This window comes from Hypanus sabinus, chromosome 2 (assembly GCF_030144855.1).
Source record: "Hypanus sabinus isolate sHypSab1 chromosome 2, sHypSab1.hap1, whole genome shotgun sequence".
Classification (NCBI taxonomy): Eukaryota; Metazoa; Chordata; class Chondrichthyes; order Myliobatiformes; family Dasyatidae; genus Hypanus; species Hypanus sabinus.
The window spans coordinates 7159830-7185809 of NC_082707.1; the positions used below are offsets into that span (position 1 = coordinate 7159830).

Sequence of the window (25980 nt, forward strand, 5' to 3'; positions counted from 1 at the left end):
TGCCCTATGACCTGTACACCTTTGAAATGAGGGAGGAAACCAGAGCATCTGGAGGAACTCCTGTGTCACAGGGAGAAAGAAGAAACTCCTTACAGGCAGCTGCAGGAACTGAACCCGCATCACTGGTTCTGTAGTTTAACCCGCATCCTTCTTGCTGGCTTCCCTATCTCTACGAAACATACTGTGAAATACGTCACCTGGTGTTATTGACCAACACAGCCTGAAGATTGTGCAGGGCAGCCGACAATTGTCACCACACTTCCGGCACCAACCTAGCAAGTCCACAACTCACAAACACTAACCCATAAGCTTTGGAAAGTGGGAGGGAACCACAGCATCTGGAGGAAACCCAAGTGGTCACAGGGAGAAAGTACAAACTCCTTGCAGGCAGCAAAGGGAATTGAACCAGGGTAACTGGTGCTGTAATAGAGAAGTCATTGCAATCAGCCACACTTCTAGTCAGTGCATGTTTGTGCCAAGTATTTATTCATGAAAATGGGGCCCCTTTAATATGCTAACAGAGTGAAGTTAAGGGCAGGAATCTCCAATGAACCGCATATTGCCTTTTTGAATGCCATACCACAGCATGATGAGAGATCACATCCATGATGCTAGCCCAAGGGTCTGAGGGGTCAGTACCTCCTATTCAGGGGAATAGTCAAGCTCGTCATTTGCAATCAGCGCCTCTGAAGTCTTGCCATGCTTCCCTTTGCCTTTGGCTTTGCTGCCGTAGGTCCTGTGATTGCCCACAATGTCCGGCATCGCCTGCTGGGACTGGTAGCCCCTCGGCTCGGCTGCGGGCCATGCCTCCTGCCACTGGTTGTCCTCCTCCTCGGGGTATGGGAAGCTGTCGTCCACGTCATAGCGCTGATACGTGCTCTGGCTCAGAGCCTCCTGCCGCGCACCGATCTCCAGGCTGCTGTTCCAGATCCCATATCCGAAATAAATGAGAAAGCCTAGGGAAGAGAGAGTACAGCCATCAGCCAAAAGCAGACTGGGTAACCGCCACGTACGTGTGGAACAAGACTGGTATGATACCCACACTTGGAGTATTGTGAACAGGTTTGGCTGTCTTACGACGTGATGGCATTGGAGACAGTCCAGAGAAGGTTCATGAGAATGATTCCAGAAATGAAAGTGTTAACACATGAAGAACATTTGATGGCTCTGGGACTGCACCTGCTGGAGTATTGAAGGACAGAGGGGGGGGGGGGGGATCTCACTTAAACCTATCAAATATTCAAAGGCCGAGATGGAATGCATGTGGAAGTGGTATTTCCTAAAGTGGGTGAGTCTAGGACCAGAGGCCTCAGATCATCCCTTTAGAACAGAGGTGAGTAGTATTTTCTTTAGCGAGACAGTGGTAAATCTGTAGAATTCATTGCCATGGATGGCTGTGGAAGCTAAGTCTTTGAGTATATTCAAAGTAAGTGTTTCTAAGGTTACAGTGAGAAGGCAGGAGAATGGTGTATGAGAGGGATAATAAAGGAACCCTCAGGAGGCCATGATCCTAATATGACTGAATTTATACTGCAGTTCGAGAGGGAGAAGCATAACTTACTTGCATCAGTATCTCAGTGGAATAAAGAGAATTACAGAGGCATGAGAGAGCAGCTTGCCCAGGTGGATTGGAGGGGGATACTGGTGGGGATGATGGCAGAGCAGAAATGGCTGAAGTTTCTGGGAATAGTTTACAAGACACAGGATAAATATGTCCCACAGAGAAAGAAGTTCTCATATAGCAGGGATAGGCAACCTTGGCCGACAAAGGAAGTTAGGGATTGCATAAAAGACAAGGAAAGGTAATATGTCTCAAAAGTGAGTGAAAAGTTAGATGATTGGGAAGCTTTTAAAATACTACAAAAGGCAACTAAAAAGCTATAAGAAGGGAAAAGATGAACTATGAGGGCAAACTAGCCAATAATACAAAGTAGGATACTAACATTTTTTAAGTTATATAAAAAGTAAAAGGTAGGTGAGGGTTGATATTGGACCACTAGAAAATGATGCTGATGAGGTAGTTATGGGGGACAAGGGAATGGCAGATGAACTTAATGGATACTTTGCATCCATCTTTACTGTGGAAGATGCTAGCAGTGTGGCAGAGGTCCATCAGTGTCAGGGAGCAGGAATGGGTGCCAGTGCTATTACGAAGGTAAACGTGCTAAGCAAACTCAAAGATCTTAAGGTGGATAAGTCACCTGGGCCAGATGGACTACATCCCAGAATACTGAGGGATGATGCTGAAGATATAACAGATGCATTGGTCATGATCTTTCAAGAATCATTTGATTCTGGTATGATTCCAGAGGACTGGAAGATTGCAAATGTCACTGCACTCTTTAAAAGGGAGGAAGGCAAAAGAAGGGAAATTATAGGCCAGTCAGCCTAATCTCAGCAGGAGAGAAATGTTGGAGTCTATTACAGTTTTGAGGATGAGGTTTCAGGGTACTAGGAGAGTAATGACAAAATAAGTCAAAGAGAGCATGGTTTCTATAAAGGGAAAGCTTGCCTGACAAATTTGTTGGAGTTCTCTGAGAAAGTTACAAGCAGGATGGATAAAGAGGAGGCAGTGAATGTCATTTACTTGAATTTTCTGAAGGCAGTGCCTCACATGAGGCTGCTTAACAAGATAAAATCCTGTGGTGCTACAGGAAAGATACTGACATGGATAGAGGATTGGCTGACGGGCAGGAGGCAGCAAGTGGGATAAAGGGCCTTTTCTGGTTGGCTGCTGGTGACTAGTGGTGTTCCTCAGGGTTCAGTATTGGGACCACCGCTTTTCACATTGTTTGTCAGTGATTTGGATCATGGAATTGATGGATTTGTGGCAAAGTCTGTGAAAGATACAAAGATAGGTGGAGGGGTAGGTAGTGCTGAGGAAGTAATGTGATTCTAGCAGGACTTAGACAAATTGGAAGAATGGGCTAAAAAGTGGTAAATGGAATATAATGTTGGGAAATGTATGCTAACGTATTTTGGTGAGCGGATCAATAGTGTGGACTATTATCTCAATGGTGAGGAGGTTCAAACATCAAAAATGTAGAGAGACCTAGGAGTCCTTGTGCAAGGCTCCCAGGTTACTTTACAGGTTGAGTCTGTGGTAAAGAAAGCAATGCAATGTTGGCATTTATTTCAAGGGGAATAGAATATAAAAGCAAGGAGATAATGTTAAGCCTTTGTAGTCAGGCCACTTAGAGGATAGTCAACAGTTTTGGGCCCATATATCAGAAAGGATGTGTTGTCATTGGAGAGAGTCCAGAGGAGGTTCACGAGGATGATTCTGGGAATGAAGGGATTAACATATGAGGAGCATTTGGTAGCTTTGGGCCTGTACTTATGGGAATTTAGAAGAATATGGGAGATCTCAATGAAACCAACCGAATGTTGAAAGGACTAGATAGGATAGACATGGAGAGGATGATTCCTATGGTGGGGGTATAGAGAACTAAGGGGCACACCCTTAAATCTGAGGGGCCATCCTTTAGAACAGAGGTAAGGAGGATTTTTTTTAGCCAGAGAAAGGTTGAATAGCCTAGAACTTCATTCCCTGGTATATAGGAGAATGAGGGAAGATTTGATCAAGGTGCACAAAAGCATAGGGAATATAGATAGGGTAAATGCGAGCAGGCTTTTTCCACTGAGGTTGGGTAAGACTAGAGCTAGAGGCTGTGGGTTAAGGGTGAAAAATGAAATGTTTAAGGAGAAAATGAGGGGGAACATCTTCACTCAGAGGGTGATTTGAGTGTGGAACGAGCTGCCAGTGGAAGTGGTGGATATGGGTTTGATTGAATATTTAAGAGAAATTTGGATAGGTACATGGATGGGAGGGGAATGGTGGGCTGTGGTCCAGGTGCAGGTTATTGGGACTAGGCAGATAAATGGTTCAACATGGACTAGATGGGCCAAGTGGTCTGTAATGTGCTGTCATGTTCTAAGATTGTATGGTACAACCTTAGCTGTTTTCCCATTGTTGTTGGATTTGTGACTGAGTCAGCAGTTCTGAGAAGGCATTGATATTTCCTTGACCTCTACGGCTTGCTGTAACTAGTCCCCAGTGAATTTATTATTATTGCGCTTGTTATAGAATCACACAGTTCAGTGTAATGCCATTCATGGTTGAGTAGTCTGCCTTCTCACTGCACTACAGAGACGTAAGCCCGGGACAGTCATGAGCATGTTGATGCTGCCTTTTGAAAGTAATTGGAGCCCCCTTGGACAGGCAAGACAAAGAGCACAGAACTGGGAATGGTACAGCCTTTACAGTACAGGCCTTTTGGTCCACAATGTTGTGCCAATGTTTTAACTTACGCCAAGGTCAATCCAGGCTGTCCCTCTTACATAGCCCTCCATTTTCCTATCTCCATGTGCCTATCTAACAGTCTCTTCAATGTCTCCAATTCACCACCTCTGGATTCGTGCACCCACCGCAGCTCATGTAAAAAGCTTACCTCTGATATCCCCTCCCCCCCACAAAACTTTCCTCCAATTTCCTTACAATTATGTCCCCTCACATTAGCTATTTTTGCCCTGGGAAAAAGTCGTTGGCACTCTTATCACCTTGTACATCTCCATCTTTTCCCCTCTCATCCTTTATTGCTCCAAAGAGAAAAGCCCAAGCTCACTCAGCGTATCCTCACCAAGAGAAGTGTAGACCATTCAACCGAAAGAACCACCCGAGCAAGGCGTTTCGTTTTGCACTTACCTACAAAGCACCAAACGGCAAAGCGGATCCAAGTGATGCTGGAGAGCTTCAGCATGAGGTACATATTTACCAACATGGCAAAGGCAGGCACAAAGGGGACACAGGGCGCCATGTACGGCAGCTTCTTGGGGTTTTCAGGCTGCTGGAGGATGATGAATACCAGGGAGCAGATAAGCAAGACCATCAGGATGACCAGGAGGAGAGCCCACCAGGTCTGCTGGTAAACGTACTCCTCCCCGAAGATGATGAATGAGCAGAAGACGAATGTCAGGATGAAGAGCAGTAGCACGCAAGTGGTGACAGTGCGGCCGGTGATGGAGGTGGGGCGGTCCATTTTGCCGGGCAGCCCAAGGCGAATCCTCATGGTGTAGTACCGGGGTCCAATCAGCTTCTTCAGCTTTATCAGGTAGATGTTCTCCGAGGTGTCTGCCTCAATGCCCGAGCTCATGTCCACGGTGCCGTAATTGGGGTGATTCACACCATAGCTGGACTTGTCCGCCTTCCCGATCAGCATCTCGTTGTCCCCCAAGGATGGCAGGTTCTTGGCGCCACACGTGTTCTTGTCGAGGCCCGTGTAGTCCTCACCCTCGCTGATGGGGGAGGCAGCCTCCTTCTCACACTCGGCTAGGACTCCCTCCTTCTTCTTGGTGCCCTCCTCTGACAGGAACTTAACGAAGCCGTCGATGTCACTCTCGGGCTGGTAACGAAGCAACAGGACGCACACCGACACCAGGGTGTAGGCCAACAGTGTCCCAATGGACATCATCTCAATGAGGTCCCGCAGGCTGACCAGCAAAGAGAGCAGCCCTGCCAGGAATCCCGAGACAATGCAGGCCACGACTGGCGTCTCTGTGTAGGCACTGATATGAGCTAAAAACCTGGAGAGGGACATCCAACAACAGCAAACTTTTAGAATTACACAGAACAAGGTTGAATTTTTATATACAAATAAATGAAAGGGTTAATGGATGAGGAGTGTTTAGTAGCTCTGTGCCTGTATTCACTGCAGTTTAGAAGGATGAGGGGGATCTAATTGAAACCTATTGAATATTGAAAGGCCTGGATCGAGTTCATGTGGAGAAGACGTTTCCTTTCATCGGGGTGTCTTGGACTAGAAGGTACAATCTTAGAATAAAGGAACATTCCTTTAGAACAGAGTTGAGGAGGAATTTCTTTAGTCAGAGGGTGGTGAACCTGTGGAATTCATTGCCACAGACAATTGTGGAAGCCAAGGCATTGGATATATTTAAAGCAGAGGTTCATAGATTCTCATTTAGTCAGGCCATCAAAGGTTACAGGAGAATGGGGCTGAGAACGATAATAAATCAGCCATGATGAAATGGTGGAGCAGACTCGATGGGCTGGATGCCTTAATTCTGCTCCTATGTCTTATGGTCGTATAGCAGTGAAACTCCTGTGGGGTAATCTTAAGAGCAAGGAGCTGCAATACCCAAGGGCAGTGAGATTGTTGTGAGGGGTGGACTCATGGGGCAATGTGGAAAAGATGAGAATATAAACATCATTCTTTTTGATGGGACCCAGTGAGTTACTCAATGTGTTAAGAACTGTATTATTACTTTCTTTAAAACCAGTGGAGTGGAATGGTATACTTCTACAGTAAGTGAACGGCTTCCTTACCCAAACTGGTCCCTCCCTCTCCAATAGCAGAAGAACGCACCATGCCCTTGTGGTAAGTGCACCTGGCTTTAGTGTGTCCCCTCAGTATGTACCCCTAGAACCTTGAATGTGCTGGTTGGCAGAATTCCTCCATGGATATCTTGACTTGCTGGCAGAAAAACAAGCTTCAGGCAGACAAAAGAGTGTCTTTCACCACGCTGATGATCTGCCAGAAGCACTCAATGCAAATCTGTGTGTGGGCATGTGTCTCTGGGAATAGCCCGTCGATCAGAGAGTCCTCTGTCTCACAGCTGCTTGGGATAAACCGTAACATCTTTCTACACACCATCTTCACAAACTCATAGCTTGCGTCTCGTCCCAGCTACAGTTATCCCATGAGCAGCCTGCAATGGGAGTGATAGTCCGAGCATGAGGAAGGGTCTGAGTAGGAGGGTTCCTCTCACTGTCAGCTGGGAAGGTCATGGTGACTGTTGGTGAGGTCTGGTGAGGCATTCTGCCAGAACTGATTGAGGTTTATCAGATTATGACAGACAGAGATAGAGTAGACAGACAGTATCTTTTTCCCAGGGTTGAGATGTCTAATGCCAGAGGGAATGCATTTAAGGTGGGGGGGGGGGGAATTACAAAGGAGATGCGAGGGGCAAGTTTTTTTACACGGTGGTATGTACTTGGAATGTGCTGCCTAGGGTGGTAGTAGAGGCAGATACATTAGGAGCGTTTAAGAGATGTGTAGATAAGTATGTGAATGTGTGGAAAATGGAAAGCTATGGACATTGTCTAGACAGAAGGAATTCACTTGATTACTAACTTATTTGGGTTGGTACAACATAGTGGGCTGAAGGGCCTCTTCCTGTGCTGTACTGTTTTATGTTCTATGTTCTTCGATAGCCTAGGTAGTTGGCCAACTCAATCTATGCAGCTGTTTCTGCACACCTCTCTATCTCACGCTATCAACACGGTCTTCTATTCCTTCCAGAGAGTCACCAACCTGAAGAGTAGACCATCATCTGCCATAGCATAGATGACTCTTGGCATCGGGAAGAGTGAACCCAACAGACTGACGGTCAATCCCGCCACCGATCCGATGGCCACAATGTACTTGGCTGCATGAAACCCGTGAAGAACAAACATCTCCATCAGTGGCGACTCTGTGTCGATGGCATAATAAGGCACCATCAGCGTCAGGATTACACTGACCTAGTGCAGGAAGGAGACACCCAGATGACTGTCAATGAAATGGTACGTTTACTCAGTTCAGACCACAAGGAATTAGAAAGTCTTTTGAACCCCACAACCATTGCTTCTGATTTGATTCCAACTCCTTCCATTATTGACAAAGATAGAGAAAATGACATTGGGGAACCATGGCAACATGTTGCAGGCAGCTTACAAAAATTCTAAATGTATTTTCAAAGACTCTTCATCTCATGTTCTCAATATTTATAGTTTACTTATTTATTATTATTTGTTTTTGTATTTACAGTTTGTTGCCTTTTGCACATTGTCCATCCTTTTGGGGCAGTTTTTCATTGTGTTTTTTGTATTCAATGTGAATATTCACAAAAAAATACTCCCAGGTTTGGATAAGGCAACTAATATATACTTTGATAATCAATTTACTATTTAAGCTTGAAACATTGAAAAATATAGTGAAAAATGCATTGTTGGGGTTGAGGTTGTGCTGAGTGCTTCCCACAAGTATTGCCAAACCTCCAACAGCAGTATAGTATGCCCACCACTCAAACATCTTTTGACCGTAGGAGGAAACTGGAGCACCTGAATTAAACCCACGTGGTCATGGGGAGAACATATAAATTTATGGACAATGGTGGGGATTGACCCTCATTGATGATCACGAGTGTTCCGATGCAATTGCACTAGCCACTGCACTACTGTGCCCCCCCCCAACTATGATAGTGTTGCATTCTGGGAAGATAAATGAGGGTAGGACTTCCACAGGTGGAGACCTGGTGGAGGGGGTGTTGCAGTACAGGGAAGCCTAGGTATTTACATGGTTCGTGTGTAGACAGGGTGGTGAAGATGGCTTCTAGCATTTATTTACTTATTTCGAAATACAACACAGAACAGGCCCCTCTGAGCCACATCACCCAGCAACCCACCTATTTAACCCTAGCCTAATCACAGGATAATTTCTAATGGCCAATTAACCTACTAACCAGTATGTCTTTGGACTGTGGATGAAGTTGGAACACCTGGACAAAACCTATACAGTTCATCTGGAGGAGATGCAAACTCCTTACAGAGAGCACCTGAACTGAGCTCCAAACCCCGACTCCCAGGACTATAATAGCTTTGCACTAACCACTGTGGCATTCTAAAGGGCATTAAGACATGTTGGCCTTCATCAGTACGAGAGTTGGGGTGTTAGGTTGCATTGTACAAGACACTGATGAGACCACTGAAGGTTTGATCATCCGGCTACAGGAGGAAGGACATGAGACTGGGAAGGTTGCAGAGAATGTGGCCGGAACACAGAGGACTGAGTTGTGAAGAGGTTGGCACTTCTTCACTGAAGAGTAGGAAACTCATGGGTGATCTTACAGAAGGGTACAAGATTATAAGGGGCATAGATGGGATGAATTTATTTATTTATTTATTTTTAATTTAATTTATTTTCATTTAGAGATATACTGCAGAATAGGCATTTTGGCCCAACTCACTAAATTAACCCTAGTCTAATCACAGGGCAATGACCAATCAACTTACTAACCATATGTTTTCAGTCAGTGGGAGGAAACTGGAGCACCCAGAGGAAACCCACATGGTCATGGGGAGAAAGTATAAACTCCTTTCAGACTGTGCCAGAATTGAACTCCAAGCTTTGATGCCCCAAGTGTTAATAGTGTTCTACTAACCGCTATGCTAACAAACACATATTGGGAAGAATTAACAGTGAGAGAAAAGTGCAAGATGCATGGGATCAATTTTGGTTGTATGTTTATTTAAACTTAAATTAGAATTTTTTTTCTGTTTCTAAGTCTTATTTGATTTCCTGTCATGGGATGGTTGTGTAAATATGCTCTACAGTATCTGCTCTATGATACACTGTGCTGCTTTGTAAAATAAGAATAAACAATAAAAATTTGAATAATAAAAAAGCTCAGGTTGAAGGTGAGAGGGAAGAGAATTACCAGGAACCTGAGGGGTGGTGTTTTCGCACTGAGGGTGGTCCAGAGGAAGTGATGAAAGCAGGTACATAAGCAGCATTTAAAGGATGGTTTAAGTGCATGGATAGGAAAGGTTAAGAGGGATATGGACTAAACATGAGCAAATGGAACAAGCTTAGAACTTTAGTCAGCATGGACTGGTTGTACTGAAGGGCCCATTTATGTGTTATGGCTCTGTGACTCATTGTGGGGAAATGTCATGTCCAGAGAGTTAGACTGGCAGAGTACTGTTGGATCTGACTGTTTAATTCTTATTAGACTGTTTAACTGTTCTTTTCTTTGCAGTTTAACAATTAATTATCTGCTTGTATTTGATATAATTACTTCCACACAGGTAACTGTTACTTTGCTTCCTAGTGGTCACAGTATGTATATACGGTTGTTCGATGTGCGTCCTAGTGTTTATATTGGTTACACTAGTATTATTCCAGAAGCTTCTCTTGGTGTTGTATTATTTGAAAAAGAGCATTCTTATTACCTGACTGTTATCTACAAACTTGTGTGGAATTATCCTTATCAATGTAGTCCAAGAGTTGAACATGAGGCCAGCATCATCTTAGTCATCTTAGTTCTGTTGTCCCTCCTGTAGTGTATGACAGTGTCTCCATAAAATCATTCAATGTCTACCCCAACCAGAAGTCCTGGATGAACCAGTCTCCTGAGGGCAAGATCAGAGGCTTTGGAGTCTGGCAACCAAGTAAGAAGTCCAGGTATGAACTCTGGAAAGCCATCTCACAGGAGAAGTGGCAATTCTGGATTAAACTCGAAGCAATGAAGGATGCTTGATAGCCAGGGCAGGGCTTGAACACCATCACCTCCTACATAGAGTAACGAAGCGACATAGGTGACACCAGAGCTTTGCTCCCAGATCAGCTCAACGCCTTCTATACTCACTTTGACCATCAAAGCATGGAGGATCCATCACAAACTCCCACAGCCCCCAAGGACCTATGGTTTCAGTTTCTGAGTCCAATGTCAGAGCATCGTTCAGGAAAGCGAACCCATGGAAAGCAATTGTCTCAGATGGGGCTCCTGACTAATACTAAAGACCTGTGCTGACAAACTGGCTGGAGTGTTCATCAACATCTTTAACCTTTCACTTTGCACCTGTTTCAAGCAGGTTTCAATTATACCCATATCTAAGAAAAATGTGGTAACCTGCCTCAATGACTGTCATCCAATACACTAATATCATCCAATGTGATGAAGAGTTTTGAGAGGTTGGTGATGAAACACATCAACTCCTGCCTGAGAAGCGACTTGGATCCACTCCAACTTGCCAACCCTCACAACAGGTCCACTGCAAATGCCATTTAATTGGCTGTTCATACAAAACCTAGAATATCTGGACAGCCAAGCTACACACATCAGGATGCCCTTTATTGACTATGGCTCAATATTCAATACCATCATCCCCTCAAAACTAATCAAAAAGCTTCAAGACCTTGGCCTCAAGAACTACCTGTGCAATAGGACCTTCAATTTCCTCATTTGCAGACCCCAGTCATTTTGGACTAGCAACAACATCGCTTCCACAATCTCCATTACACAGGTGCACCGCAAGACTGTGTGCTTAGCCCCCTGCTCTACTCGCTTTGCACTTACAGTGGTATGTGTGGCTAAGCACAGCTCCAATGTCATGTTTAAGTCTATGGACGGCACCACTGTCACAGGCCCAATAAAAGGTGGTGACAAATCAGCATACAGGAGAGAAATTGAGTCACAGAACACTACAATGCAGAAAAAGGCCCTTCATCCCATCTAGTCCATGCTGAAATGTTTATCTGCCTAGTCCCATCAACCTGTAGCCAGTCATCCATCTACTCTCCCTGTACTTTTAATAAAAAAAGTTCAAGTTGGTGTTTATTTGTCATTCAACCATACGTGAATACAGCCAAACAAAACAGCGTTCCTCTGGGGCCAAGGTGCAAAACATAGTACCAACAGTCATACTCAGCACGAGGCACATATTATTTAGCAATAAACATGCAATCACATATAAAATATATAATGTTTTCAAAGTCTCAGACCAGGGATCTTAGTTATTTACTTAGCAACACAGCACAGGCCAACCCTTTGAGCCACATCACACCAACAACCCTGACAACCTTATTAACCCTAACCTAATCATGAGACAATTTACAAGTCTTTGGACTCTGAGCTGGAAACCGGAGGACCCAGAGAAAACCCATACATTCCACAGTGTAGATGTATAGAAACTCCTTACAGAACAGCAATGGAATTGAACTCCAAACTCCAGAACAATAGACAATAGGTGCAGGAGTAGGCCATTCAGCCCTTTGAGCCAGCTCCGCCATTCAACATGATCATGGCTGATCATCTACAATCAGTACCCTGTTCCTGCCTTCTCCCCATATCCCTTGACTCTGCTATCTTTAAGAGCTCTACCTAACTCTTTCATGAAAGCATCCAGAGAATTGGCCTCCACTGCCTTCTGAGGCAGAGCATTCCACGGATCAGCAACTCTCTGGGTGAAAAGGTTTTTCCTCAATTCCGTTCTAAATGGCCTACCCCTTATTTGTAAACTGTGGCCTCTGGTTGTGGACTCCCCCAACATCAGGAACATGTTTCCTGCCTCTAGCATGTCCAATCCCTTAATAATCTTATATGTTTCAATCAGATCCCCCTCATCCTTCTAAATTCCAGTGTATACAAGCCCAGTCACTCCAATCTTGCAACATCTGACAGTCCTGCCATCCCGGGAATTAACCTCGTGAACCTACGCTGCACTCCCTCAATAGTAAGATTGTCCTTCCTCAAATTTGGAGACCAGAACTGAACACAATACTCCAGGTGTGGTCTCACCAGGGCCCTGTACAGCTGCAGAAGGACCTCTTTGCTCCTACACTCAACTCCCCTTGTTATGAAGGCCAACATGCCATTAGCTTTCTTCACTGCCTGCTGTACCAGCATGCTTACTTTCAGTGATTGATGTACAAGAGCACCTAAATCTTGTTGTACTTCCCCTTTTCCTAACTTGACACCATTCAGATAGCAATCTGCCTTCCTGTTCTTGCCACCAAAGTGGATAACCTCACATTTATCCACATTAAACTGCATCTGCCATGCATATGCCCACTCACCCAACCTGTCCAAGTCACCCTGTATTCTCCTAACATCCTCCTCATATTTCACACTGCCACCCAACTTTGTGTCATCTGCAAATTTGCTAATGTTACTTTAAATCCCTTCATCTAAATCATTAATGTATATTGCAAATAGCTGCAGTCCCAGCACTGAGCCTTGCGGTACCCCACTAGTCACTGCCTGCCATTCTGAAAAGGACCCATTAATCCCTAATCTTTGTTTCCTGTCTGCCAACCAATTTTCAATCCATGTTAGTAACCTATCCCCAATACCATGTGCTCTAATTTTGCCCACTAATCTCCTATGTGGGACCTGATCAAAGGCTTTCTGAAAGTCCAGGTACACCACATCCACTGGCTCTCCTTTGTCCATTTTCATAGTTACATCCTCAAAAAATTCCAGAAGATTAGTCAAGCATGATTTCCCCTTTGTAAATCCACGTTGACTTGGACTGATCCTGTTCCTGCTATCCAAATATGCCGCAATTTCATCTTTTGTAATTGGCTCCAGCATCTTCCCCACCACTGATGTCAGGCTAACTGGTCCATAGCCGTGTTTTCTCTCTCCCTCCTTTCTTAAAAAGTGGATAACATTAGCTACCCTTCAATCCTCAGGAACTGATCCTGAATCTATAGAACATTGGAAAATGATTACCAATACATCCACGATTTCTAGAGCCACCTCCTTAAGTACCCTGGGATGCAGATCATCAGACCCTAGGGATTTATTAGCCTTCAGTCCCATCAGTCTACCCCCACACCATTTTCTGCCTAATGTGAATTTCCCTCAGTTCCTCCATTACTCTAGGTCCTCTGGCCACTATTACATCTGGGAGATTATCTGTGTCTTCCCTAGTGAAGACAGATCCAAGGTATCCAAAAGACGCAAACACCCCCCCCCCCCCCCCGCTATAATAGCATCGCTCTAACCTCTACTGTTGCAGTAGTTGAAAGCAATCCAGCTTATCTTCTCCCAAGCGAACAAGTAGTCAGAATGACAGTTCAGCACAGACCAGATGGGCCAAAGGGTCTGTTTCTGTGCTGTATTGTTCAATGGCTCAATAACTCAATTATAGGGCTTCTAGCAGTCAGTTTAATGGTTTCCCTGTAGGCTATATGCAGATATTTCTGTTATCATTGTTTGCACATCGCTCTTTACCATCTGCCAGTATGAGAGTCTCCGGGCAACAGTCCAGGGAACAGATTGATGTAGGGTGCAGCGTGATTGAGGGAATAAGCGCAATGGAACTTTCAGCTGTAAAAGGCTGGGAGGCTCTTGACTGGAGAGCAAGAACCTCCTCTCTACCATTGCTCAGTTTTCCCCTCCATTCAAAGAAGATTAAAAACCTAGAACACTACAACACAATACAGGCCTTTCAGCCCACATTGCTGTGCCTTCCCTTGAATCTACTCTAAGATCAATGTAACCTTTCCTTTCTGGATCCTCTTCTTCTTAAGCCCATCACCTCGACAGCTGTTGGCCAGAGTCTGCTGTCCTGGATCAGTCTTTTATAGACAATAGACAATAGGTGCAGAAGTAGACCATTCGGCCCCTCGAGTCTGCACCGCCATTCTGAGATCATGGCTGATCATTCATTATCAATACCCAGTCCCTGCCTTGTCCCCATATCCCTTGATTCCCCCATCCATCAGATATCTATCCAGCTCCTTCTTGAAAGCATCCAGAGAATTGGCCTCCACCGTCTTCCGAGGCAGTGCATTCCACACCTCCACAACTCTCTGGGAGAAGAAGCTCTTCCTCAACTCTGTTTTAAATAACTGACCTCTTATTCTCAATCCATGCCCTCTGGTACTGGACTCTCCCAACATCTGGAACATATTTCCTGCCTCAATCCTATCAAATCCTTTAATTATCTTAAACGTTTCAATCAGATCCCCTCTCAATCTCCTCAATTCCAGCGTGTACAAGCCCAATCTCTCCAATCTCTCTGCATAAGACAGCCCTGCCATCCCAGGAATCAACCTAGTGAATCTACGCTGCACTTCCTCAATTGCCAGAATGTCCTTCCTTGAACCTGGAGACCAAAACTGTACACAATATTCCAGGTGTGGTCTCACCAGGGCCCTGTACAAATGCAAAAGAACATCCTTGCTCTTGTATTCAATTCTCCTTGTAACAAAGGCCAACATTCCATTTGCCCTCTTCACTGCCTGTTGCACTTGCTCATTCACCTTCATTGACTGGTGAACTAGGACTCCTAGGTCTCTTTGCATTTCTCCCTTACCTAACTCGACACCATTCAGACAATACTCTGCCCTCTTGTTCCAACTTCCAAAGTGGATAACTTCACATTTATTCACATTGAATGACATCTGCCAAGTATCTGCCCACTCACTCAGCCTATCCAAGTCTCCCTGTATTCTCCTAACGTCCTCTTCGCATGTCACACTGCCACCCAGTTTAGTATCGTCAGCAAATTTGCTGATATAGTTTTCAATGCCCTCATCTAAATCATTGACATAAATCGTAAAGAGCTGTGGTCCCAATACAGAGCCCTGTGGTACCCCACTAGTCACCTCCAGCCAGTCCAAGAAACACCCATTCACTGCTACCCTTTGCTTTCTATCTGCCAACCAGTTTTCTATCCATGTTGAAACCCTGCCCCCAATGCCATGAGCTTTGATTTTACTCACCAATCTCCTATGTGGCACCTTATCGAATGCTTTCTGAAAATCTAGGTACACAACATCTACTGGCTTACCCTCGTCTAACATTCTTGTTACACCCTCAAAAAACTCCAACAGATTAGTCAAGCATGATTTGCCCTTGGTAAATCCATGCTGGCTCGGCCTAATCCTATTTCTGCCATCTAGATGTGCCACTATTTCGTCCTTAATAATGGACTCAAGCATCTTCCCCACGACTGACGCTAGGCTAACAGGGCGATAGTTCTCCGTTTTCTCCTTCCCTCCCTTCTTGAAAAGTGGGATAACATTAGCCACTCTCCAATCTTCAGGAACTGATCCTGAATCTAAGGAACATTGGAAAATGATTACCAATGCATCCGCAATTTCCTGAGCCACCTCTTTTAGAACCCTCGGATGCAGACCATCTGGACCCGGGGATTTATTAGCTTTCAGTCCTACCAGTCTACTCATCACAGTTTCTTTCCTAATGTCAATCTGTCTCAATTCCTCTGATATCTTATGACCCTGGCCCATCCATACATCTGGGAGATTGCTTGTGTCCTCCCTGGTGAAGACAGATCTAAAGTATGCATTAAATTCTGTTGCCATTTCCCTGTTTCCCATAATAATTTCTCCCAATTCATTCTTCAAGGGGCCAACATTGTTCTTAACTATCTTCTTTCTCTTCTCATAGCTAAAAAAGCTTTTGCTATCCCCTTCTATATTCCTGGCTAGACTGAGCTCATACCTGATTTTTTCTCTCCGTATTGCTTTTTTAGTTAAGATCTGCTGTTCCTTAAAACTTTCCCAATCATCTGTATTCCCACTCATCTTAGCCTTGTCATACTTCTTTTTCTTTAATGCTATACAATCTCTGACTTCCTTTGTCAACCACTGTGGCCCCTTCCCCCTCTTTGAATCCTTCCTTCTCATTGGAATGAACTGCATTTGCATCTTTTGTATTATGCCCAAGAATATCTGCCACTGCTGATCCACTGTCTTTCCTGCCAGGGCATCCGCCCATTTAACTTTGACCAGCTCATCCCTCATGGCTCCGTAGTCTCCTTTATTTAATTGCAACACTGACACCTCTGATCTGCCCTTATCCCTCTCAAATTGTAGATAAAAACTTATCATGTTATGATCACTACTTCCTAATGGCTCCTTTACTTCAAGATCACTTATCAATTCCTGTTCATTACACATCACCAAGTCCAAAATAGCCTCGTTCCTGGTTGGCTCAAGCACAAGCTGTTCCAAAAATACATCCCTTAGACACTCCACAAACTCCCTATCCTGGGGTCCAGCACCTACCTGATTCTCCCAGTCCACCTGCATGTTGAAATCTCCCATAACGACTGCATTACCTTTAACACATGCCAATGTTAACTCCCTAATCAACTTGTACCCAATATCCACGCTACTGTTTGGGGGACTGTACACAACACCCATTAGGGTCTTTTTACCCTTACTGTTCCTCAGCTCAATCCACACAGACTCTACTTCCCCTGTTCCCAAGTCACCTCTTGCTAAGGACTGAATCTCATTCCTCACCAACAGGGCCACCCCACCCCCTCTTCCCATATTTCTGTCTCTACGATAGCACGTATACCCTGGTACACTCAATTCCCAGGCCTGATCCCCTTGCAGCCATGTCTCCGTTATCCCAACAATATCGTAGTTCCCCATTTTCATCTGAGCTTCAAGCTCATCTGTCTTATTTCTGACACTACGCGCATTCAAGTATAGAATTCTTAGCCCATTCCTCCTCTCTTTGCTTAAAACACTGTCTACTGTACCTAACCCAGCTCCTTGAACTTCCATCGGGCAAATTGCACCCTGAATTTTGATGACCTTCTCAAGATCACCCAAACCTTCTACACATTTAACCCCATGCTCCTTCTGACCAACCCTCTGGATCTGGATCCCTGCCCCCTGCACATCTAGTTTAAACCCCCCCGAGCAGCACTGGCAAACACTCCTGCAAGAATGTTAGTACCCCTCCGGTTCAGATGTAGACCATCCCTTCGAAACAGATCCCAATGTCCCTGGAACAAAGACCAATTATCCAAAAACCTGAACCCTTCCTTCCTGCACCATGCTCTCAGCCTCGTATTAATGTGCATAATCATTCTATTCTTCGCCTCACTCGCACGTGGCACAGGTAGCAATCCCGAGATTGTCACCCTGGAGGTCCTGCCTTTCAGCTTCACTCCTAACTCCCTGAACTCTCTAAGCAGGACCCCCTCACTCACCTTACCTACATCATTGGTCCCTACATGGACCACTACATCTGGGTTCATGCCCTCACTCTCAAGAATAGCCTGCACCCGATCTGAGATGTCCCGGACCCTGGCACCAGGGAGGCAACATACCATCCGAGACTCCCGATCTGCCCCACAAAATCTCCTATCTGCCCCCCTAACTATAGAGTCCCCTAAAACTATCGATCTCTTCTCTTCCCTCCTCCCCTTTCTAGTTGAGGGTTCAACCTCTGTGCCAGAGGCAGGACCACTACAACTCATTCCTGGTAGGTCATCCCCATCAACAGTATCCAGTACAGTATACTTATTGTTAATGGGAATGGCCGCAGGGGTGCTCTGCTCTCTCTGCCTGCTCCCCCTGCCTCTCTGGACCGTCACCCATCTGCCTACTTCTTGGTTTTTTGGTGTGACTACCTCCTGATAACTCCTATCTATCTCTGCCTCCACCTCCCGAATGATCCATAGTTCATCCAGCTCCAGCTCCAACTCCCTAACTCGGTCTGATAGGAGCTGCAGCTGGACGCACCTTTTGCAGGTGTGGTCATCAGGGACAACTGTGTTGACCCTGACTTCCCACATACTGCATACGGAGCACACCACTGCTCTGACTGTCTCCCCCATACCTGAACTGGATTGATAGAATAAGTCTAAAAAGCACCTAGCGACCTTACCTTCTTCCCCTCAGCGAGCAATCACACAGGCTTACCGAAGCCCACTTAGCCAAAGCCCAGGACTCTGCTTCCACGGACTCCGCTGCCCGCTCTGAAAAGAAGTCCTGCCTTTTAAAGCGCGCGCTCGACGCTGACGTCACTCGCGCCTGCGCAGTTCCCCCTCCTCCACAGGTATTGACCAGGTAGGCTTAAATCCTACCTACACGGTCGAATTCTCTGAGCTCCCAGCTGAATCACAAGCTGTAACTTGCTCCCGATTCAAATGTTGTCCCCAGGTGTAGCCTACCTTCAAAGATCCTTCATCTTCCAGGGATGAGGTCTTTGGAGCTTCTGTTGCCATTTCTGTAGCTGTAAGATTTTACAGGATGGGATTGCTAGCCCCAAGCCCAACCTTCCTCCTTTTGCAGCTAGGCTTGGGACCATCCATGTGGGAATTCCCTGGTACACAACCATTTTTCCATCATCCATCTGCCAATCTAGGAGTCTCTTAAACGTTTCTAATAGATCCGTCTCTACTACCACACCTGGCATTGCATTCCATGCACCCAGCACTTTCTGTGTAAAATCCGAACCTCTACCAAACCCTCCTCAGCTTTCCCTAATCACCTTAAAGATTGACCCCATGTATTAGCCGTTTCTGCCCTGTCTCTGGCTTCCACTCTATGTATTGGTGCCTTGTATCATCTTGTACACCTGTAGCAAGCCACTGTTCACCCTCCCTCACTGCAAAGAGAATAGCTCGAGCTTGCTCAATCTTCTATTCTCATAAAACATGCTCTTTAATCCTGGTAAGTCTTCTTTGCACCCTCTTTAAAGCTTCCACAGCTTCCCCAAAATTTGGTGACCGGAAATGAACACAATACTCCATGTGTGGTCTAATCGGAGCATTACCTCATGGCTCTTAATCTCAATCCCCTGACTAATGAAGGTCAACAAGCCACACGTTTTCTATACCACCCTATCATGGCAGCTTCAGTCATGGGCTGACCTTGAACATCAGGGATGAGAGTGACCTCAAGAAAGAGGACCTGACTTAACACTTAAACAGAAAGCCCAGACAGGAGGAAGGAATGAAGTGATGAGGGATAATAGGCCCTAAAGGCACAACTTGAGATAATGAACCATCAAAAAGACTGAACGTAGCTTTTGTTTCTGGAGGGACGGAGTTGAAATGCTGCAGTGAACGTAGGTTCAATGGATTCTTTACTGACTACCTCTTGTACCTAATAAAATAACCTCTCGCATTATCAAGGCATTTTTGTCCACAGGACTACTGCTCACTGGATGTTTTTTTTTGTTTTTCGTACGATTCGCTGTAAACTCTGAAGACTGTGGTATGTGAAAATCCCAGATCAGCAGTTTCAGAGGTACTCAACCCACTTCATCTGGCATCAAAAATTGTTCAACGATTAAAGTCACTTAGATCACGTTTCTTCTTCATTCTGATGCTTGGTCCAAACAACAACTGAACCTCTTGACCAAGTCAGCATGCTTTTATGCACTGAGTTGCTGCCACATGGTTGGCAGATTAGATAGGTGCATTAATGAGCAGGAGTACAGGAGTACCTAACAAAATGGTCACTGAAGTGCATAGTAAAATGTGTCGTTTGTTGTAACAACCAAGACATCCAAGAATGCTGGGGGCTGCCCACAAGTTTCTCCACACATTTTGGTGCCTACAGAGAATGGCCAGCATGCTTGGCAGAACATTGATGCCTCAGTGATTGCTCATGGTCACTTGGCTAATAGTTAGAATACAAGATGGGAATTCCCACAAATCCTGGACTCTTCCCAAGAGAATTTCTGGCATCCTGTTGATTCCGGAAGGATGGAGTTCCCAAAGGGGAGGCTGAGCCTAGAGAGTCCAAGCATTAGAGTTTAGGCAAAGACAGAGTGAGGCACAGCTGGGGCCTAATCTAAATGGCCAACACAATATGTAAGTGCCAGTTTTGGAAGGGAAGTTAGAAAAAAAATTGAGCCTGGCTTCAAATTCAAAGCGAACTTTGAGAACCACACAAGCATTTACTTTAGAGTCATCGAGTTATAGAAAAATACAGCACAGAAATAAGCTCTTCAATCTATTCAGTCTGTGCCACACCATTTAAACTGCCTACTCCCATTGACCTGCACTGAGACCATAGCCCTCCATATCCCTACTCAACTTATTCAAACTTCACTTAAACATCGAAGTGAAGTTCACATGAATCACTTGTAGTAGTGTCTCATTCCACACTCTCATGGCCCTCTGAATGAAGATGTTTCCCCTCGTGATCTCTTAAACTTTTGACCTTTCACACTTAATCCATGACCTTGAACTGTAGTCTCACCCAACCAGTGGAAAAGCCTGCTTGCATTTACCCTATCTACACCCATCACAATTTTGTATACCTCTATCAATTCTCCCCTCATTCTTCTATGTTCCAAGGAATAATATCCTAACCTATTCAATCTTTTCTTATAACTCGGGTCCTCCAGTCCTGGCAACATCCTTGTCAATTTTCTCTGTACTCTTTCAAACTTATTTACATCTTTCCTGTAGGTAGGTGACCAAAACTGCATAAAACACTCCAAATTAGGCCTCCCCAACCTCTTTTACAACTTCAACACAACATCTATTTTTATTTTATTTCTTTGGAGATAAAGCATGGAACAGGCCTTTCTGGCCCAAATCACCTGCTTAACCTGAGCCTAATCACAGAACAATATACAATAACCAATTAACCTATTAACCGGTACATCCCTGGAATGTGGGAGGAAAGAGCTGCAGAAAATTGTGAATTCACTCAGCTCCATCGTGGTCATCAGCCCACCCTGCATCAAGAATTTCTTCAAAAGGCGACAGCTCAAAAAGAAGATCATTAAGGACCCCATCACCCAGGATATGCTCTCTTCTCATTGCTACCATCAAGGAGGAGGTACAAGAGCCTGAAGATATGCACTCAATGTTTTAGGAACAGCTTCTTCACCTCTGTCATCAGATTTCTGAATGATCAATGAACCCAGGAGCACTGCCTCACTATTTTTTCCCTCACTTTTTGTGCTACTTACTTAATTTAATTGTAATCTATAGTTTTTCATTATGTTATTGCACTGTACAGCTGCCACAAAACAACAAATTTCATGACATAGGCCAGTGATATTGAAGCTGATTCTGATTCTGTGGGAGGAAAGCAGAGCACTCAGATAAAACCATGCACACACAGGAAGAACATATGAACTTTCTTACAGAGGATGTCAGAATTGAACTCCAATATCCCAAGCTGTAAGAGTGTTGCATTAACTGCTAAGCTGCAGTGTTGAAGCACTATTGGGAATAATTGTCACTGGGAACATAATTCATTTGGGAAGGAAGCACAGTGCGATGTGAATGAAAAAGCTTGCACCTATTACTCTGACGTTAGCTATTATTAGCTCTCTCACCTAAAGGTAAACCACAACCAACGTATTTATAGCATAATAGACAGCAGTGGCGGGGATCTGAGAATCTGCAAGATCCACATCTCAAGTCTAAAAAGCTGTGAACATTTTATTCAGAATCTTAAGGTTTCAAAGATGTAGGGACTACATTACACTTAGACATTAATTATATGTCTAGTAATCTTTCATTAGAATCAGAACCTTTAAAAAGCAATAGCAGCATCCATCATTAAGGACCCCATCACCCATGTCCTCTTCTCATTGCTACCATTATGAAGAAGCTACAGGAGCCTGAAGACATACACTCAACATTTAAGGAACAGCCTCTTTCCCTCCACTGTCAGTTTCTGAATGGACTATGAACCCAGGAACACTGCTTCACTTTTCTCTCTTTTTGCACTACTTATTTAATTTAATTTTATGGTAATTCTTACTGTAATTTACAGTTTTTAATATTACGTATTGCACTGCACTGTTTCTTCAAAACAACAAATTTCACAACATCTGCCAGTGTTCCTAAATCTGGTCAATTGCTGCAGCATTCAGAAATCTGATGATGGAGTGGCAGAAGCTGTTCCCAGAGTGCTTTTCACTTAAACTTCAGACAATGCGGCACCAAGTGCAAGTGATCTAATGAAGCAATTAAAAAGCATAATGAAATTCAGTGAGACAGTACAGACCCACTGAATAGGATATATCAAAATGAGGAGTAATGCCTCAGCTGTCTCATGCCTAATTCAAACTACGCCAACACATATTCGATCACGCTGTCTGGGCCATGCACTCTCCTCACTGCAACCATCAGGAAGGAGGTACAGGAGCCTCTTGTCCAATGCCATGAGGTTCAGGAACAGTTATTATCTTTCTACCATCAGGTTCCTGAACAAGTGTGCATAACTTTTCTCACCTCCACATTGAACTGATTTCACAAACTATGTATGCACTTTCAGGGGCTCAACAACTCATTCTCAATATTTCTCATTTATTGAATATTATCACTTTTTAATTTTTGCATTCTCACAGTCTATCATCTTTTGAGCACTGGTTCTTTGCCCGCCTTTGTGTGCAGTTTTTCGTCAACTCTATTGTGTTTCTAAGTGTTTACTGTGAATGCCTGCAAGAAAATGAATCTCAGCGTTCAAAGTTCAAATTAAATTTATTATCAAAGTGCATATAAGTCACCATATAAAACTTGCCATTCATTTTCTTGCAGGCATTTACTGGAAAAACAAGAAAAACAACAGAATTTATGAAAAACTATACATAGACAAAGATTGACAAACAACCAATCTGCAGAAGAGGACAGACTGTGCACAGAATAATCGTACAGAGAGCATGAGTTACAGAGTCCAATACAAGCCTAAAGTTTGTGAAATCGAGAGTCGAGGTGAATGAAGTTATCCACGCCAGTTCACAAGCCTGAAGGTTGAAGAGTATAACTGTTCCTGAACCTGAAGATCTGGGACCCAAGGCTCCTATATCTCCTTTCTGATGGTAACAGTGAGAAGAGAGCATGGCCTAAATGATGATGGTCCTTGATGATGGATACTTGTGGCAGCACTCCTTGTAAATGTGCTAAATGGTGGGGTGGGGCGGAGACCTTTCCCTGTAATGGACTGGGCTGTATCCATCACTGGGAATCCACGGATGTCCACCATCTGAAGTTATTCCTTCGGTGATTGGAACCTGAGTTGCTCCAGTTTCCCCATATCGGAACGATGTACCGATTAGGGTTAATATGTTGTGGACATGCTGTGTTGGTCCCAGAAGTGTGTTGAAATTAAGTTTGCCTGCATCACTTGTCCTGGCAGCTCATTCCACACTTCCACAACCCTCTGAGTGAAGAAGTTTCCCTCATGCATTTTATAAACTTCTCACCTTTCACCCTTAAGCCAAGTCTTCTGGTTGTAGTCCCACCCAACCTCAGTGGAAAAAGCTTGTGTGCCTTTTACCCAACCCACATCCCTCATAATTTTGATAAACCTCTATCAAATCTCCTCTCAATATTCTACATTCTAAAGAATACAGTTCTAACCTATTCAATCATTCCTTATAATACAGGTCCTCCAGATTGGTCCTGTCAAAGTTGAAAACTTCACACTTGCCTGCATTAAATTCTCAGTGGCTGGGAAAGTGTTGGAGCCTATTATTAAGAATGAGGTTTCAAGGTTCTTGGAGACTATTGATAAAATAAGTCAAAGTCAGCATGGTTTTTGTAAGGGGAAATCTTGCCTGACAAATCTTTTAGAATTCTTCGAGGAAGTAATAAGCCGGGTGGACAAAGGGGAGGCAGTGGATGTCATTTACTTGGATTTTCAGAAGGCATTTGGTAAGGTGGCACACATGAGGCTGCTTAACAAGTTGAAATCCTGGGCCATTACAGAAAAGGTACTGGCAGGATAGAGGAATGACTGTCAGGCAGGAGGCAGAGACTGGGAATAATAGGGACCTTTTCTGTTTGGGTGCCAGTGACTAGTGGTGTTCTTCAGGGATCAGTATTGGGGCCGTTACTTTTCCCATTATTTGTCACTGATTTGTATAATGAAATTGAAGGCTTTGAGGCAAAGTTGTTGATGATACAAAGATAGGTGGAGGGATAGGTAGTGCTGAAGAAGCAATGCAATTGCAGCAGGACTTAGACAAATTGGAAGGATGGAATATTGGCAGATGGAATACAGTGTTAGGAAATATATGATAATGCAATTTGTTAACAGGAACAACAGTGTGGACTATTATCTAAATGGGGAGAAGGTTCAAACATCAGAGGTGCAAAGGGAGTCCTTGTACAAGACTCCCAGAAGGTTAATTTACAGGTTGAGTCTGTGGTAAAGAAACCAAATGCAATGTTGCCATTCTATTTCAAGGGGAATAGAATATAAAAAACAAGGAGATAATGCTGAAGATTTATAAGAAATTAGTTAGGCTGCACTTGGAGTATAGTCAATAGTTTTGGGCCCCTGATCTCAGAATGGATGTGTTGTCATTGGAGAGAGTTCTTGAGGAGGTTCACGAGGATGCTTCTGGGAATGAATGGGTTAACCTATGAGAAGTGTTTGGCAGCTTTGGGCCTGTACTCACTGGAATTTAGAAGACTGCGGGGGAATCTCATTGAAACCTACTGAATGTTGAATGGACTAGATAGGGTAGATGTGGAGAGGATGTTTCCTAAGGTGGGGTATCCACAACTCAAGGGCACAGCCTCAAAACTGAGGGCCAACCTTTTGGAACAGAGGTAAGGAGGAAGTTTTTTAGCCAGAAAGTAATGAATCTGTGGAATGTTCTGCCACAGACTGCAGTGGAGGCCAAGTCCATGGGTATATATTTAAGGCAGAAGTTGATAGCTTTCCTGGTCGGTCAGGGCATCACAGGTTATGGGGTTGAGTGGGATCCAGGATCAACCTTGATGGAATGGCAGAGCAGACTCCAAATTAGGCCTCACCAGTGTCTTATACAACTTCAACATATCATCCCCTCTTCCGTACTCAGTACATTGATTTCTGAAGGCCAATGTGCCAAAAGCTTTCTTTACAACCCTATCTACCTGCGATGCCACTTTCAACAAATTATATATCTGTATCCACAGATCCCTTTGTTCTACCACACTCCTCAGTGTCCTGTATAAGACCTGCCAAATGCAAACATTGCATTTGTCTGCATTAAGCTCCATCTGCCATTTTTCAGCCTATTTTTACAGCTGGTGCAAGCTATGATAGTCCTTCTCACTGTTCTCTATACCACCAGTGCTGGTGTAGATTTGCTGATCCAGTTAACCACATTATCATTCAGATCATTGATACAGATGACATACTGTAGTAAACCATATATACCTGTCTGGACATGCCCCTCTGCTGACTGCTCCAGTGGCTCCTCCCACAGACCCCTGTATAAAGGTGATTGGGGCACTGCTCCTCCCTCAGTCTCCAAGATATCGTGCTCCCTTTTGCCGTTAATAAAAGCCCATCGTTCACTTCCAGTCTCCGAGAGTTATTGATGGTACATCACGTACAACAAAAGACCCAGTATTGATCCCTGCAGCACACCACTAGTCACAGACCCCCAGTCAGAGAGGCAATCCTTTACTGCGGTTCTCTGATTCCTTCAACAAAGCTGTTGTCTAATCCAATTTACTACCTCATCCTGAATGCCGAGCGACTGAACCTTCTTAACCAGCTTCCCATGCGAGATCTTGTAAAATGCCTTACTAAAGTCCATGTAGACATCATCCACTGTCTTAACTTCATCTACTTTCCTGGTAACTTCCTCAAAAATCTCTATAAATCTATATAAAACTCTCTACACATGACCTACCATGCACAAAGCCTTGATGATATCCTTCGTCAT

At 44.3% G+C, this 25980-nt stretch overlaps 1 protein-coding gene across 1 annotated transcript; it reads right to left on the bottom strand.

Annotated features, from left to right (window-relative positions):
* Positions 1-642: 642 nt before the first annotated feature.
* LOC132402883 (probable cationic amino acid transporter) lies at positions 643-25980 on the bottom strand. Its single transcript, XM_059985940.1, has 4 exons — positions 25948-25980; positions 7332-7540; positions 4706-5583; positions 643-956 (listed from the first exon to the last, which is right to left on the bottom strand). The coding sequence occupies exons 1-4, from the start codon at positions 25978-25980 to the stop codon at positions 643-645; spliced, it is 1434 nt and encodes a 477-aa protein (XP_059841923.1).